The sequence below is a fragment of the Photinus pyralis genome, unplaced genomic scaffold (assembly GCF_008802855.1).
Source record: "Photinus pyralis isolate 1611_PpyrPB1 unplaced genomic scaffold, Ppyr1.3 Ppyr1.4_LG3b, whole genome shotgun sequence".
NCBI classification, from domain to species: Eukaryota; Metazoa; Arthropoda; class Insecta; order Coleoptera; family Lampyridae; genus Photinus; species Photinus pyralis.
This window is the reverse complement of record NW_022170510.1, coordinates 19,104,460-19,122,556: the sequence shown is the minus strand read 5'-3', so window position 1 is coordinate 19,122,556 and position 18,097 is coordinate 19,104,460. Positions and strand designations below refer to the sequence as shown.

Below are 18,097 nucleotides of genomic sequence, written 5' to 3'. Positions count from 1 at the left end.
ATATTGTTACTCGATTTTTGTCTACCTGTTAAAAGGAATTTATATGGCTATAAGTGTGGTGAAGTTTTAACTTGTTATATATTTTGCTTTCGATACTTTATTGACTCTGCGTATATATTTTACAAGTTCTAAGGTCGTTTGCGGTATTCACAAAAAATTACGCATTAATCTTGATTTTGGATAAGCATTTTTTCGGCTTCTTGCTTCTGGCTTACTCTTTTCTTCATTACTGCCTGCCAGAATATTACTGTCTACATCGACATTCCTTGGAGGAAGCCGCAGAATTTTAGATTTCCTCAATATTACGAAAGGAAAATCTCCTAGTTTTACTCGGAAGAATTTGTTCATACTCCTTATTTACATTTCGAATTAATTAGATTATATTGCTGTTGGTAAGTATTCTCTCCTCTCTTTTGAAATTTATTAAAGATTAAGTGGCGCCTATCCCGGTTTACTACTACTATATTTCCCTTCGTTTTGGATAGTGTACAATAACCTCGATCCACCTGTATTTTGCCTGATCCTACCGTGTGCTTAGTACGCCAAACACAAAATAAACGGCTGCGTTTCAACATCCGCCACCAAAAAAAGGCACAATGAACGTCCGATTCGCTTATTTAAAATGTTTCCCTTTCTTTTCTACTTTCTTTCCTCCTTCCTTAATGTCTTAATGCGTTGTCAAAACAAATGCTTGGTCAAACCGGTGATAATATGTGCTTATCTTGAAACTGAAGTTCTGAAGTATAAGAGTAGATAAATTTTTACAAATCTACGTTCTAAGGAGGCAGTAAGAAGGATTTTATAAAAAGATTCAAACGATTGTAGGAGCCTCTCAAACGCTCCGAGACGTTTTTGAAGCTTCTATAGAGATATAGTAGAGGATTTAAAACGATTCTAAAATGCGGTTGTAAGGGGATTCTAAAAACATTATAAGAATATTCGAAGAAGTAATTTCTAGAAGGTTTGAAATATGATATTCTGAACCCTTGGAGGCTACTAAAATTGTTAGCGTATTTATAAGTAAAAATACATTGATTTCCACCCCATCGTCTGAGGCTTTAGGATCTCCTAAGTGGAGAGACTACATAATCTTAATATGCAAAAGATTTCAACACATAATGTGAGCGTAGGATGGCACAGAATTTGTTGCTCCGGCTGTTCTCAAGGTCTATTTTAAACCAAATTTTACATTTTTACATGGGACAAGAAATTCTAACAATGACAGTCCAAACCCGAATTCGTGAGTGTGCAGAATCTGCAGCAATCACTTTTCGAAGAGAAAATATCGAGATTCCATTCTTTTGGGACTTGATCAATGTAACACGGTTAATGAATAAAACAATTCCTTTGGGAGCAAAAAGTTTTTTATATTCATCAACAGCGATAAATATCACCCTCACTTCTCAAAGCCGGTACACAACTTGTTTTTATGTGAGTACAAGTATGTAGATTATATTGAGGTGGCACTGCAGTGGTTTAATTTCAATTATAAAATAAATTTTAAAGCGACGAAATGGTACCAGAACAGTAAACAAATGTCTAAATACAATCATCCGTACTTCTGATTGTAGTGTTACAACAGCGAGGAGCGAGATTTGAAATTGAGCAAAGAGCACTATTTTATTATACACATAAAACCATTTAACATTGAATCAGGGACCCTTTCCTTTTGATTATTACTTTAGTGGGTCACATTTGGCTTTCTGTTTACTGCACCTTTCGCACAAGCTAGGTAAAATCTGCCGTTTTCCTTCTGTATAAATATTAAGTAGGTAATCGACCACAAGCTGGTCAAACATCTAATCCATAAATTGTTTATTTCAAACATGACTACATATCTGCTATTCGACGGCGTGTGTTATGTAAATGTCACAAGTAAAGCGTTAGTGCTAAAGGGTCATTTTCTCAACTTCGCACCTATATACCAAAGAATTACACGTTTTCTATCAAACGTAAAGACAAACTGTGAATACAAAATTCGCCTGAATAATTTAAGCACTAACATTTTCTCCTTAATTAGCAAATTTGTAAGCTGGAAACTTAACATTATCGCGCTCTGTGAGAACGTGATTACTTGGTAAAAATTTTAACCTAAAACTTAAATTTCGCATTACCTTGCTTTTTCACAATTAGGCGCTAGCACGCCAAGTGTGACAATTGGCACGTATTTACATATCTTATACTGTGGATGAGGTAACTGGTCGTAAATAAAATAATTCTAAGCTTTAAGGTAATACAATGAGCTTTAGCGGCATATTTTCATAAAACTTCCAGATTGCCTTTAGAAAAGTGGAAGTTATGACATCGTTATCCACCTCATTTCTTTCTCGGCTCGGCTATACAGATGAACTTCCAATCCCATTTTTCTGAAGCAAATCAAAGCAAAGCACGCGAAAAACACATATCGGGAGCTGGATCACGCAATGTTGGCGTGAGTGAAAACAAACGAACTTTTCGAAATTATGGCAAAGAGGCGGTAAAACAATTTATTGTCTGAGAAATTAACTGTCTCGACCAATATAACAAACAGTTGGGAAATAGTGGCAATTATTCCATTTAGTAAATCAGGGACGAACTTCCGCTTGCATGCAGACGGGTATCGATTTCTGCCATTATTGTGTCAGATTAATAAAGATATTCGTACACTGCATTATTGCAGAGATGAGATCGTAGATGAGGGTTTGAGCATCCCGCCGAGACGCCTCTCTAAAGCCTCCAGCGGCATGCACAACTTCTGATAAACTGCCTTCTGTGCCAATTTATTCAATCCCAACGGTAGCAAAATTGACTATCAACAGTTACACAAATAATTCAAAAAATTGAGTTCGTTTATGTAACCGCCAGTGCGTGAGAAGCAAAGTACTGGGAAAGCTTCCCTCGAGAGACCTGTTACGAGCTCCCAAAGGCAGCCTATTAACCTTTTACAACACCCGTCAGCTACGATATTTTACAAGAACACAATTCTCGGATAATGAAGGTGTTTACATGCGAACCGACGAGTTCCGTCGAGTGCTTGATAATTAGGCAACCCCTGAATGTAAGGCGCAAGCTCTTCATTACCGCAACGACAATTAGGAAACCAATGAGTAAGACCGTATTATTGGACATTTTGCAAACTATAACGCCGCAATAACACTTTGCTAACTGTATGTCACTTACGACGAGCGGACGTGTTCCTTCTATAAACTGAGTTAACGTGAATTTATAATTTTTGCAGATAAACAGCGCAGTAATGCTTAATTAAACTTGTGTAGCATGTCAGAAAAACCATTTTAAAAAGAAAACATAAAACGTTTCGTCCACAAAGTTGTTTTATAGATCATAAACTAGAGCAGTAAAGTTTGAAACTATCGATTTCATTGAGATGGTTATACATCAGCTATCCTCAAATTCTCAAAGGGGATTTGCAAAATTGATATTGATAACGCGTTAGTAAGAACTTCACACTTGGCTTAAATATAATTCTCTTTGAAGGGAATACGTTTTAATACCAACATGTTCCATGTTCCGTCATAAATGTGACATTTATTTCTTTGCGAAAAATGAACAAACAATGATTTATCTTTTTTGTTTCCGGTTGTTATATCCAAAGTTTATATAAGATATCAAAAAAGTCCCCTTTTAGACTTTTAGCAATGCATCTTTTCGTCGATAGTATAAGATAGTTCAGACATAGTTTCTTGTCTATACTCATCATCTTAAAAATGAAAAACTCACAGAATTAAGTAGGTAATAACATTGTTCAACACTTCAGACTGAAATGTCACGGCGAACTTCAGGGCTAACACAAAATAAATTAGACTGTCACATCACCCCACTATAATTCGTCACTGAAAATGAAAGGCCACAAACTAGATCTACAAACACACGCGGTTTTCCCTAACTACCTAAATTAAATCAAACAGAAACAAATTTAATACTAATCAAACAGCACAGACGACAATAAAAAAGCAATGTCACTTTTCAAACACTTATATGATCTTGACGATATGTGGACTTGCTTTTGTTACATTCCGACGCTATCTTGTTAATTGTTGATTCTGAGGATAAATACAACTACCTACAACACAACAAACGTTCTACCCTTCAAGGTATTCTAATGAAAGGTCTCACCGAAATGAATTGGTTTGTACAAACTATAACTTTCCTGCGCTACTCCTTTTCGAGGTAAGTAGGTGGTCAGGAAAGGGGGGAAGGGGTAGAAATTAATTTTATTTTTTATGGTATTCTAAGTAAAGGTCTCAAATGGCTCTTTATCAAAACAAGGGGGGAGGGGGCTGGTTTTATCCTTCATGGTACTCCAATGAAAAGTCTCAACGAAAGGAATTAATTTCTACCAATCATAGTCCTCCTCCTCGGCCACTTATCGTGATCGAATATAAATAATTCCTTATATCTCAACCTCAATAACAGATTGTTAGGGGAGGGTACTCGCAAAAAGCGATTGGGACGCCTGGAAGAAATATATCTATTGGTGATGTCAAAACTTTAAGAGCGAATATTTCGAAAATCGTTTGTCAGAGGAAAGTACCCACCAAGGCAAAATGATTTGTCTGGATGAGAAATATCTATTGGTGAAGTCGAAGCGAATATCTTGAAAACGAAGTGTTGGAAGAGGGTACTACAAAAGGAAAATGCAATAATTCGGAGAATTTCTCTAAGGGCTTGATTCTTTTTGCATTATATAACGTAGATTTTTTAATGTATGTCAGGCGACCCACTATATTACTATATTATAATATTGCTATATTGCTATATTACTATATTACTATTATTACTATATTGTTTTATTATATTACTAATATTTAATTACTAAAAAAAGTGCCTATATGTAAAATATGAAATACCTCAGTTTTATAGTGTTACAATATGTGTACTCCCAAATGAACTTTGATGGCGAAAACCTCCGTGAATTTGGCAGTACCCTTTCAACAAAATGAAAAACTATTATAGCTACAATTTTGTGATATTTATTCCTAGGGAAACAAAAGTGTGTTTTACAAAATTTGTTTTAAACCATATATTGAACAATGTACAAATGCAGTAACTAAGGGCGCTAAGGGTGTAATTTATAGAATGAAAGTATTTCACATCACTCTCGTAATAATTTGACAAATTTTATGACAACTTCTAATTGTTGTCCCTTTCGTAATAGTATAACAATGAAAACTTCGAGGTAAAAATGCAAGATTGATTCTCAAATGAAATACTAAGTGTGTAGTATAGCTGATTTTGTTTTTTTTTCTCTATTGAATGACATAAAAATCAAATATGTTGTCCATAAGAAATAAGAAAGTTGATTTAATTTACTCAAAAAAATTGAGGATCTGTTAAAACAATTTTTTTGATATTTTTGAAAATAGGTAAATGAACGCTAGCTCATTTTTCGGTTTTTTGACCAAAACTTCGTTGTTTGTAGAGCTACAAGAAACTCTGAATGGAAAACTTAATCTACATAAAATTCAGCAATTATTTACTGATTTAAGTGACTGTATGGTTTATGAGATCCCCACACTAAACGTCGGAAAAAACTCACCATGTATATCCGATAAACAGCATGGTTTTATGAAGGGTTGGAGTAATTTGGACATATTGTTATCGATTTAAAAACCAGTCATAAATTTGGTCAACTTCACACAATATTTTAGTATTTTTTCGTTTTCTCGGAAACGAAAAACGTTGGAATCGTAATCTTCGAGCGCAAAAAATCACTACCGATCGTATGTGCGTTTCTTTAAAAACGAGTTATGGGTAGGGCCAACTTCACAAAATAGTTTAGTTTTTTCGTTTTTCTTGGAAAAGTAAAACGTTAAACTCACATTATTCTAGCGCAAAAGAGCACTAACTAACAATCACATGTGGTTTCATCTAATTAAAAATGTATGGACTTCACTTCACACGTGATTTTTTTAGGAACAATGATGAGATACTGTTTGTCTGGCATTTAACAGCACTAATATAACACTAACGCCGTGTGCGTTCGTTGTTTCGATAGTTAAAAGTGTAACGCAGTGGAAAATTGAAAGAAAAATCTTCCTTCTTTTTTCCAAAACTACCATAAACAAACGTTATTGCGTACCCCACTTCCACTTTCTTAAAACGCCACAGTATAATTTCCTCGAGCTTTAAGACACGTCTCAAAAATGTTATCAGTAATTAACTTAACTGAACCCCATTTATTTTTAACCACACCTATACGAAAGTAAAACCTCAAAAATAATTACCAATAATATAAGAAAATTTTATACAATGAAACACCTTAGTGCAGTCAAAATGGTGTAAACATTCCCTTAACCTGAGCAAAATTGCAACCCAAATGATTTTGTGTCCATTTTAATATTTTCAAAATCCCCATGAACCCCGGTAAGGAAATTAAAAATTTGTAACTTGTTATTTCAATAAAATTGGCAAAAATGCTTGAAATACAAAGATAAAAGCATACAAAAATAACCATTGACTTAATTGTTTTTCAAAATGGCGGCGATTTAAATATTTTAGCTATTTATAATTTTCAAATATTAAGGTGGCCACCATTTTGAAAATGATAAGTAAAGTCTATGGTTATTTTTTATACTTTTGTATGTATATTACACCTTATAGACTTACAAGAACAAAGAAACCATTATTTGAAAGCATGGGTCATTCTGCAGTGTTTATCAAAATTAAAAATTAATCCATCATAATCTTCATATGTGCGCCTGTGATTTGTCTCGAATGAAAATGATTCAGGTAGTTGAACAGTTAGCCCTTATTGAATAGGTGCTAATATTGACTTGGGCCGAGCACCCTGCATTATACACTGACCAATTGGGGATACTTATTTATATCCTGTAACAGTTTAAAATAGTATTAACCTTTGTAGTCATATTTCTATTTCCATTACCCTGTATTACATGTTCGCGCATCGTTGAGTGCAACCAATATGTCAATTCTCTAGTTACTTTTATATTTTTGTGTTGCCTGCCCGTTTAGTTTCTCGATCTACCGATCAATGACGTCAGTTGACTGTAATTCGATACCTTGCTGTCATTGGTTTTAAATTCGTTTCCTTTATCGATAAGCATTAGATATTACCATTTATGGTATTGACATATCCATCGGCTCTCGTGGTTGGTTGGAATTATTCGTCGTCGGTTGCATCGTGACCGGAAACAAAAAAAGTTAGCGTTTTTTTTTCTCGCCACCTGCTTTTAAAAAGACGGTCGATTTGTGATCCCGAGTTGGGGGTGCTTGTTATATCTTCCAGTGGTTGATTTTGGATCGAACACCCTTGCGAAAGCATCTTTTAACCAAGTCAACCCAAATTAATGTTTGCACCAAGCAGTTTCGTTTTAATGCTTGGGGACAAACTTCCGTAAGGAATTTTTTTTGTACTGGAGGAATTTCAAGCCACCTTAATCGTAAGTTATACTCCGTGTGATCGAATCCACTTTACCTTCTTTCTATTTCTAGGGGGAATCCATCGTATTTATGGTATAAGAAGGCTACCTTACTTTAACGAAGTTCTTTTTTTTGTGTACTCTCTGCTTTAAGAGGTTAGCGCATTATATTTGGTTAACCGTGGCCATAATTACATTATATTTTAGAGTCCTTGTAAGGAGTCAAAGTCCAACGATTCCGTAGCTTCTACGTACTCTCTAAGCGAAACACATCTACGTTAATCGACAACATGCAGGAGTTCCGTGTACTGTAAAATCTGCCATTGAAACGTTACTATCTCTAAGGCGCAGCTAAACAGATACTGCGGACACCAACCCTTTTGACACCTGTTGCGGTACATAGAAAACCGTTAGCCGTTTACACGTACACCAGGAATCTTAGGAACCAGAGACCTACCTATCGTAGTGGTGATATCTTATTATTGTTTAAACTATTGCCTTTGTGTATTTGCATTTCATTTAACCCAAACTTATGTGGTAAATGTTAACTGGCCGAACACTAGAGCCACCCATATTACTCTTAATTAGTACGCTTGAAATTGAAAGGGAATAATTTGCTTTAATTAACTGCATTTACTCATGTGAAGTAAATCACCTGTGAAGTACAGAGCTCTATACTATGATTTAAACTTCGATACCCTACAAGCTACCAATCAAGGTATTCAATCCACTGTCAATTTAACCCATTAAACTCAATCACTGTGCAACGGTAGTGGGTGTTCTATACCTACTTTCAGGATTTTTGGTGTGAACTAGTTTCAGCTACTAAATTTATGTAATATTTCATTGGGGGAATTTTATGTAAACCTTGGAATTTGGGATAATTATTTCAACACTTATACTTGGGGTTGTTTAGTTTTTACATAACGTGTTTATTATACTTTATTGATTTTTTTTTATTCCCATTTGGGGAACATAACTTTTGTGTTGGTGTTACGTATGCAGGTGCAATTGCACCCAATAAACACTTATTTTGGTGGGTTATCAGTTGCCTACTTTAAAGCTAAAGCTACCTTTCCTAGTTCCGGTAGTGGCAAGCGAAACTTATCTGGAATTAGGTGGCGCCCAAGAGATTTTAATTGAAGCGACCAAAAGTAAGTACTGACGACCTAGGCTGGATCGAGGAGTTATAAGTGCCAATTACCAATTGAGTTAATTCTGTTACCCACAACCATGTACATTAGTCTTTCTCTCTCCGCTGTTTGCTATTTGGTCAACAGAGCTAGCTGGCCGGTCAGCGGCGTGTGTTTTATTTATGAAGCACATGGTATTTTTGTAGTGCCTTGCATTTTGCTGCTTGCGCGTTATAATCCTTAACATCGAAAATCTTTGAAAGTAGATGTCTGAATGAGTTTGGCAAGTAATTTGGATCTTCAGCGATGTTCAGGGTATCTCTGCTAATTGTATATGCATAGGCTTCTCAGCACTCTGAATTTTATTCACCTTAATGCGAATTAACTATATCTCAAATGCTATCAAAATCGGATGAATAGTTTAGCGTTGGGAACATGATTCTTTAATCAGTTCAAAGACGCTTTTGTAAATATTACCGAACACATCAGGTATATTCTCTTTGTTACAATATACCTTGAAGATTCATACCATTGTACCTATATTTATTAATACATATACAATAATGGTCATACCGAAGTATAAGTGGCGCAGACAATAGTGAGGAATTCGTTAATACGCTCCTCAATTCATTACGGTTCTATGATTGACCCATTCCATTGCTCTGCCACTATATTACATAATAGATTAGGATTAAATAGATATTCTAGAGTTGATATCTCAGTGGTATTCAAATCTAATTAAGTATGTGACACCCCACAGTAGTAGTTTCCTAGCAGAAGGATAATTTAATGTGAAAATTAGAATAATATGTCTAGGCAGGTACTGTGTAAGACGCTCTTATTTCAGCTCCCATATTATTACTTTGAGGGAATTGTTTTTCCTGCAAGTAAGGGTTTAGTTATTCTTTACTTTTGTAAGTGGTTTATTATAGTAGGTCTATATGCATGGGGAGATCAAGTAACGCTAGCGGAGGAGATACTACATACCTATCTTAATCCTATTACGATTACACTATTAATTAGGTCACATGATGTTTAGTTATAGATTTAGTGCACACCTGGAAGCTTCAAAATATTTCTCTTGCAGACTCTTGCCTTCAGTATCTGCGATTAATGTACCAGAAAAGATTATGGTTTTACTCACGAAAGCCTTCAATAAGTAACTACATTGTATAATTCGCTGTGCACTCAAAAGACATACCGTTCGCGAGTAAACTACATGCAAGTACAACGTATAAGGAGCGCCGGTTCTTGTTAGAATAGCTTCAATTTGAAATACTATTATGACAATATAGGCGCATTTAAATAATACATTTCTTTTGAGATGTTCTTATTCGTTCTTGTTGCAGAATAAATATTAGCATATTTCAATTCTTGACGTACATTTTTATGCTATACTTACTACTTGCCGGCTGTTCACGGTTTTTGAGGGTTTTATAGATCGTGTTATTTTCTTCTGTCTTTATCTACACTTATTCTGTTACATTAACAAATTTAAACGCCTCTGGTTCTTCGCCGTCGTTTCTACGCCGGGACAGTTTGAATGTCCCGCAAAACTTAAAATTTTAAAGGTTGGTAATAATACATTATCATTTGTCTAATTCCAGTGGTGTATGTAGAATCACTCTCCAAGAGTAATAATTTATTTTTAATTTACAAATAAGTCGTTTATTCGTTATTCCTTGTTATTTAAATTGTTAGTAAATCAATCACAATAATTACGTCGATTCTCATAATCAAGAACGTGCAGTTGCTGATGTAGAACAGAAACCTGGTACGGGTGTATCTATACGTAGATCTTTATGCAAAATTCGTTAGCGTGTTGCACAAGACACTCCTGTAATTCGAAAATAAAGTTAGTAGGTATAATATTCATTCTACGTGTACCATTTACCAGCTTGGGCACTTAACTGGCGGATTGATTTTCTGGGACTCGATCAACGATTCGTTTCTTATGATCGGGATACGCTTCCATAAACTGCTCTAGACAGGACTGGAACAAATATGACCACGTTCCATTATCGTTAAGTATAGCACTTCGAAAATGAGCCTTCAAAATAAAGGTGTCTTGTGTAAAGGGGATTCTCAAGAAGGGGAATTTAACCTATAAATGCACATTAGTCTGATTTAACCGTTATTTAATTACTTACTTCAACAAATTCTTGAATTTACAGCGTAACTTTGGATAGAACTGTTTTTAAGAACGTTGATAATACAGATTGGAAAAGTAAATTAAAAACAACAACACATTAACGAAATAACGACGGCACTGGTGACTAATAAGAATTAGTAAAATAACTAAAAATATATCATCGCCAATTCTATCCCGTAAAAAACACTAGAATTGTACGCGCGAAATTCAAACTGACATCAGTTCTAATGATTCACCCGGTATGTTAAGATCCCTTCTTAAATTTTGACCACGTTTTTTCTAGCCACATTGTATTTTTATGAAATAGTAGCAAGGTAGGGAAAGGTATAAGGGATTATAACAGTCTTGAACGAATACTCTTTGAAGTTTGGCATGTGGTCAGAAAATAACAAGACAGGTCTAAATCTGCGTTCTTACAATAAACCGTGTTATTTCAAATGAAACGCATTTATATTTTAAGTGACATCACGGGAACCACTTGTGGAAATAGGCCCTATAATCTAATTTATCTTTGCTACTGAGTAGAAAAAGTGACGACGGTGCTCACAGCAGTATTACTGCTTGTTCTTTATTATTTATTTTACTATAAGACCTTACAACCCTGAAGTCGAACAAAATTGGCATCGACTGCGTTTTTCAGATTAATATAGTGCCACAATCCGTAGAAAGTAGGCCTCATAAACTTCTAGGGCGAGAGGGCTCGAAGACGACATTTTTTGTTTCAGTGGATGATTCTGGATTTGCACGATGTTTCTTAGGGTTATGGCAACATTCACGCGAGTTTCCATTTAAATGGAATATTATTGTAAAGAGCGTTGGTATGGATTCTCCTCTGTAAAAATAAACACTTTAGTATATGTTAGCCGCTAAACAAAAATATTTATAATAATTAATTATTCCAAGCTACCGTAACCTCAAAGCATTGCGAAGTACGTCGTATTTTTGTCGATGCGTATGCCAAAATTAGGGCGAGATTCGTATAGATAAAACCCGAAATTATCCATGCATGAAGCAAGTCTTAAAACTTTATGTTAGTCCCTTCTGTTTCTTCTCCGGCGACAAATGTCTATGCGTATCCATAAAAAGAAATTTTCACCTCTTTTGTTTATGTTTTCAAGCCGTTTCCACACACAACCTTTTATATAAAATAAGGGAAGATGTGACAATGAAATAATGAGCAGTATTGACTACACTGAAATTTATACATATGTGCAATGTGCATATTTCCCAGTGCTATTGATTTCAGTTAAATCTGAAATGGTTCAATTAACGAAGATACTAGTAGTGGAGCTAGCTCGAAATCCACTGAACGAGAATGATCAAAATTTTAACCGATGGCCTATCCGAGTATGCTAAAATCGGTCACATGACTTAAGGCGCCGATGCGGTACCTCTTGCGGTACCAATTTTAAATGGATGTTTTTTGAGAAAATAAGTTGTACACCATACGAAATATTTTAAAAAATCGCGAATATTTCATAACTCCGTAAAACCAATTCTTGGTCGGTTTTTCACGAACTTTCTACGGATATATCTAGGTAGGTTGCTGATTCTTTTTACAGACTAATGATATGTATTGCCAATGACTATTATCAACGTTTTCATTTGGTTTATCACTTATTTTCCCAAAAAACAATCATTTAAAATTGGTACCTACCGCAAGAAGTATCGCAGCGCATTGTCATATGACCTGAGGCGACAGACGATAGATTTTAGCATACTCGGATAGGTCAAAGTGGAACTCCATCGGTTAAAATTTTATGCGGATGGGCTTCATGTCGATCCAGATAAGGTGTCAGCAATTCTGCAGATCCCAATTCCTGAAAATACATCCACTGTACGACGTTTTTTGGAAATGGCCGGTTGGTACAGGAGATTTACATCTGATTTTTCAACACCAGTAGCACCTATATCCCGGCTAATGCAAAAGAATGTGAAGATTGAGTGGTTTACAGAATGCGAAGATGCCTGACACAAGATAAAGGAACATCTTATATCAGCTCCAAATCCAGTCTACTGACGAAGAGAGTGTCCAGTTTGCTTTAGGTCGACAAGTCTGGCGAAGGAATTTTCCCATTTTTGATGCTGCCCATTACTTTTCTTCGAAACTGGCCCCTCGCTATATTGGTCCGTTTTTAATTGCAAAGAAAGTGTCGCCGTGGACATACCAGCTTAAAGACGATAACAATCATGACTGTAGGATATGGGACCTGAAAATTGCTTGTGAGGAATATGAAGGTGAAAGTTTCCTTTCGGGTTTTGTTGTTTTGTGTATGTCGCATTTTCTTTTAATAGTTTTGTTCCTTTTTTTTGGAAGGGGAGTATTGTTACGTTCCTTTTCCTCCTTTAATTTTTACTTAGTTTTGTCGCCTTCAAAACCCTTCAAGAAGTTTTAGTTTGTTTTCTTTTGTTGTTATTTTAGGTTAGGGTTAATATTTAGTTTTATAATTATTAGGGATTTTCTTTTTGGTTTTGTTGGTGGTTTGCAATATATTGAAATTATATGTCATTTACAGTGCAATACAGTACACCCTTATACAAGTCTTTAACTAACACTAGGTGTCGTAACCTTTTAAAACGAGAACAAATTAAACGAACCATAAACGTGTGAAGCGAAACTGGAGTTTAATTTAACAAATTCTAGCACCCTTGCTAATAAAATAATATTTTGTAGTATTATAAGGTAATCAAGTTGACAGTTAATTTGAAATACATTATAAAGTTGAAATGTGATTTTCCTTACAACTTTTGTTGCACAGTATTACTTACCCCTTCACATTCCCAGTATATCTAGCGAAATTAATAAAGTTAGGTACTGTCTTTCAGACTTTCACATGCGTTGATCTAAAGTGGAAGTTAACCCCTGCGTTAAATCTGAGCATATTATTACTAACTGCACCAAGGAACAAAATAGACGATACAATGAGTTAATGAGCTTTTAATAATTATCACTAAAATGGTGTCATATTGACCTAATTTCATGACTTTCACCTCCTCCAAATAAGAAAATTTAATAGATTCGTCTGAAAGGTTAATAATAAAATACGTTTCTAAGAACTGAGTACGAAACGAAATAAAAGATTTTGGCCACAAAACAAAAAATGAAGTTCAAATGACAAAACTGACTTCTTAGTGTGTATAACGTTGGTGTTGTCCAGAAAGGTATTCTTTGCGGGTTAACGTCCGTGAAAACTCTAGGATGAAAGTATTTAGAACATCTCAATAAAGGTAGCAGCTGGTGTCTCCTCTACACCACCGTAAACACAAACCGGAAGCTGCTGAACCAAAACTATCACCATCCGAATCTCTTATAAACTGTGGGTGCATATGCCCAAATATAAGGTTTTAAGTCTCTTTTTTATTTATTTATTTTTTTATTTATTTAGGTGAGGACTAAGTTAATAGAGGAACACAGAGATTTCAAATGGGATGATGGATGTAAGCCGACTTTTGATCCTACAATCAATTTTTTAGCTCCAATATGGCGGATTATGATAAGTTGTCGCCACTGTCCTAATACAGTCACTGTAAATTCAAGTATTTTGGAAATACTTGACATCTGTTGTCAATGTTGTATAGATTTTCTCGTTTGTTGAATTCCATGAAATTTTCTTTTTTAAGGGTTGTTGCAGTGGTACATAACGCTTTGAATATATCACGTTCATAAATAGGCTTTATGTGGACTCGCCATGTTTATTTGCGCGTCCATAAAGACCCAGTTTATGTACTTGATATATAAATAGCTATTATGGCATACATGTTAATAAATTATTTGTGAATTTAAGAAATTCATTTTACTTAAGCAAAACATTACAAAGAAGGCACCAATGAGGCAATGCAATGTGCGTAGTCCATTTGAAAGAATAGCTATTGATATCGCGGGCGCCTTTACTTAGACTGGAAACAAATATGTCTTGGTGGCCATGGACTATTTCAGCAAATGGACAGACTATGCTCGACGAGATCAAGAAGCGACAAATGTGGCAGACATTCTGGTAATAGTAGATTGTTCTACAAGTAAATAAAAGTGACAGTTTTCCAGTGAGTGAAAACAGTTTGATGGGGAAAAGTGCTGCTAACGAGGAAAGTGACAGTTTTCTGCATCGTTTTTGATTAAACAATAACGCATATTTCTATTAAGTACACGAAAAAAGAATTTTAGTAGATTTCGAGTACTCCTGGAACTACATTCTGACCAGGGAAATTTTGATTCGGCGCTATTCCAAATCCTATGTCAACTATTGGGCATTCGCAATACCAGAACCTCTGCTATACAGCCACAGTCAGACGGAATCGTAGGACGCATGAATAGAATAGTGGAGAAGTACTTGTCAAAAGTTGTGTCCGACCGCCAGCGTGATTGGGACTGCTATCTGCATTTGTTCTTGATGGCGAACTGTTCTGCGGTGCATGAAACTACAGGAGAGAGTCCAGCTTCCGTGTTGTTTGACAACAAGAAGCTGTGGGAAACGAATACGTGAAAAACTTACCTCAGAAATTGGATGCTAAACGGCCAACCATGGTAAAGGTCGCCATAGTATGCAGCTGGCAAGCGATATAATGACAGTGCAGCTGCATTGCGACGTTAAGGTCCAAGGTGATCGGTATCAACCTGGAGATGTGGTTTCTCCAGAGTCCTGAAATTACAAAAAGCTTAGGAAGGACCGGCTTAATATATCGGATACGGTAACTACCACGAGGAAAACCAGTGATCGTGCATATTATAAATCGGTTGGCTCCATACGTGGGACAGAACGAAGACAAGGAACATCCAGAAGCGGAGAGTGAGACCATTACAGTGCATTACCGCTAGGGAATGCAGTCCCGCAGCAAAATCTCAATCCCGGATTTGCGGGATTGTTAGATGTTAATCCCGCGGGATCCCGGTATTTGCGGAATCCCGCAAAACTTTCAATAAATTGGCAAATAAGCAATTCTGTGCGGTTAACTTCTGTATTAAAATAAATCGCTAATTATCACAATATTTAACAAAAAAGTACCTTCAGCATAACTTCGAGCTCAAAAAAACCTCACCTGTAAAGCACAAAAAGGTGAACTTCTAAAGTGTCTCAAAAATCGTAGTACATTTTTAACGAAAAAAGTTTAACAATTATTTTAAAAATAATTTCTCCGTTATGCGTTTCATTAACAAAGTAAACATAGTCGTTCCCTTGGTCTTTGAATATTTATATTCAAAGCCTGGTCGACAAATCCCTCAGTCCCGCAAATCCCGCGGGATCCCGCTCCATTTATGTGCGGGATTAATCCCGCAAAAATGCTGCGGGATATCGGTATTTCGGGATCCCGCGATCCCGGTATTGCATTCCCTAACTACCGCAGAATTCATTTCAAGACTGGAATGGTGTACATTTATTGTTAGTTGGTTGTAAATAAATAAGCCAGGTAGGTACTGAAAGTTAAGTTACAATACGTGTGCGTATAAACACTATTCAATTTCTTATTTTTACAAAAATTAGTTTTTTGGTTTCCTAGCTTTGGCAAAGGAGGGACATCTCCCTCTTCCGTTGTCTTTTAATCCACTTACCAAAATTGAGGTTTTACCATATAATGACAAGATAAAAAATAATTTAATTTAGAGTGTACCGTAAATGATATCCTTCACGTTGCCACTAATAACGCATAAATCAAACAATCCTCGCCCTAAACCCTACTTCATTGTTCGGTTACGAGAAATGAATTTCGTGATAAATATGATATAAACCCGGAGCTTGTTGATGGTAGACCGCTTAATACCGTACATCTAATGTTTAGGTGCATGTGTAATTAGCTTACCAGATTAGCACTAACGAGTGAACAGCGCCGTTATTGCTCTTTCCATAATCATTACATTTATCTTTGCCCATTTCGTTACGATTTTAATGTGATAATGTAAGATACAGTTTCATTATTGTGCACCTCGTAACAAGTAGGTAAATAGGTACCAATGATTCTTTGTACAAGTATAAAGCATAGGAAAAGTGCTCGCTATAACGCCACCGTTGGTTACGAGGATGTAAATTGGAAAAGTACACATTCCTCTCCATTTAACTGTTCATGCTGATTAACTACAAATTTTGTATTTATTCCTCGTGATTCGCAACGAAACAGAAGCACAAATGGAACTGTAAGTTATCCATCAAATTTTATGGAAATATTTACTAATTCGAACATTGTAGCACTCATCTCGCTTTCGTTATAATTATATTAAGGTTTCAAACAAGCTCCCCCCAAGGAACCCAAGGAGTTACGTTTCCAAATGCGGTCCAGTTTCCATTCGGCGGCCCGTTTATGGGGGTTAGTTTTAATGTACGCCCTAATAAAACCGCAGTTTTCCCTTTTAGTTATTTTTAGCTATTGCAATTCCGTTAGAGCTTCCTAAAACGAACGTATATTTGTCGTACAATTTTGAAGCAAACTATAACATACCAGAAAATGAAACAACTTACGACTACCCCCCAATAATTTCGGACCGATCATTGGGAATAAATAGAAAGAATGTGTATGACGCCTTGGAGTTTAAAATTAATTCGTAAGTTGCGAGACAAACTGAACATTAGGGAAAATATTTCAATTTGCAGACACGGATATCCTGGAAAGGAATGTTTACTGAGGACTATTTGTGAAGTGTCAGAGTATGACCTCAGCGGAAATGGTGTATTAGGGGATATAGTTCATGTGATTCTATCGTAGGTTGATGTATAATGCAAAAACGTTAAATTATGTGAATTTTAGGCCAACATCTTCAAAGAATGAAAACTTATCTCCCGAGTATGAAGAAGCAGAGAAGGACGGTAAATCAAGTCACAACTGCGAGAAATACTCAAAAAGTTGCCCGGTTAGTCTCATAGGCCTTATAAGTTGGTTGGAAAATGCAGACTTTGATTGTAAGACCATTACTCATGTTTTACTACCAGCTCACTATTTTTTATTTTTAGAATGGGTGTGAGAATTTTTGGACAAACTTATTCGTGTATTTCGTTTCATTACATTAAAAACAATACGGCGCAATGAACAGAATTGACCCAAACATTTTATTACCCAAATACTTATTACATATGCATTAACAGATTGTTCAGAATGTGATTTCTAATTAAGCAATTCATGCCTGGGAAAAATTTTCCGTTGCGTTCCATGTGTGTGCCGAATGCAATGAGCTAAACTTAGCTTACAGAGAGAGAGAAAGCAATGTATCCTATCTCTAACGTCAAGATTTTCAACTTTAAACGTGAAAACTGAACTGTCAAAGGTCCCGTTTCCTATACGAAACTCAGAAGGTTCACCGTTCAAGAATTGGATCAAGGGATAATAAATAAATAAATCTGTGACATGGATGCTTGGACATTAGATAACAGTTGGGAGAACCGGAATTAACCGAGGCCTAACCAGCTAGGGGATACCTTTCTTTTCTTCTTTTTTTGTAATGCGTATCGTTA

General features: G+C 35.7%; 1 protein-coding gene across 2 annotated transcripts; it reads left to right on the top strand.

Annotated features, from left to right (window-relative positions):
- Positions 1-16,667: 16,667 nt before the first annotated feature.
- On the top strand, positions 16,668-18,097 carry LOC116167390. 2 transcript variants are annotated; one of them, XR_004144517.1, is made up of 6 exons: positions 16,668-16,788; positions 16,841-16,958; positions 17,006-17,193; positions 17,243-17,339; positions 17,397-17,548; positions 17,600-18,097. XR_004144517.1 is itself a non-coding variant. In XM_031482744.1 (6 exons), coding segments are annotated over exons 1-6 (576 nt in total). In that variant the 5' UTR covers positions 16,668-16,780; the 3' UTR covers positions 17,602-18,097. The 2 variants fall into 2 exon arrangements, 1 of the variants encoding a protein (XP_031338604.1); XM_031482744.1 differs by having other exon boundaries at positions 17,243-17,350.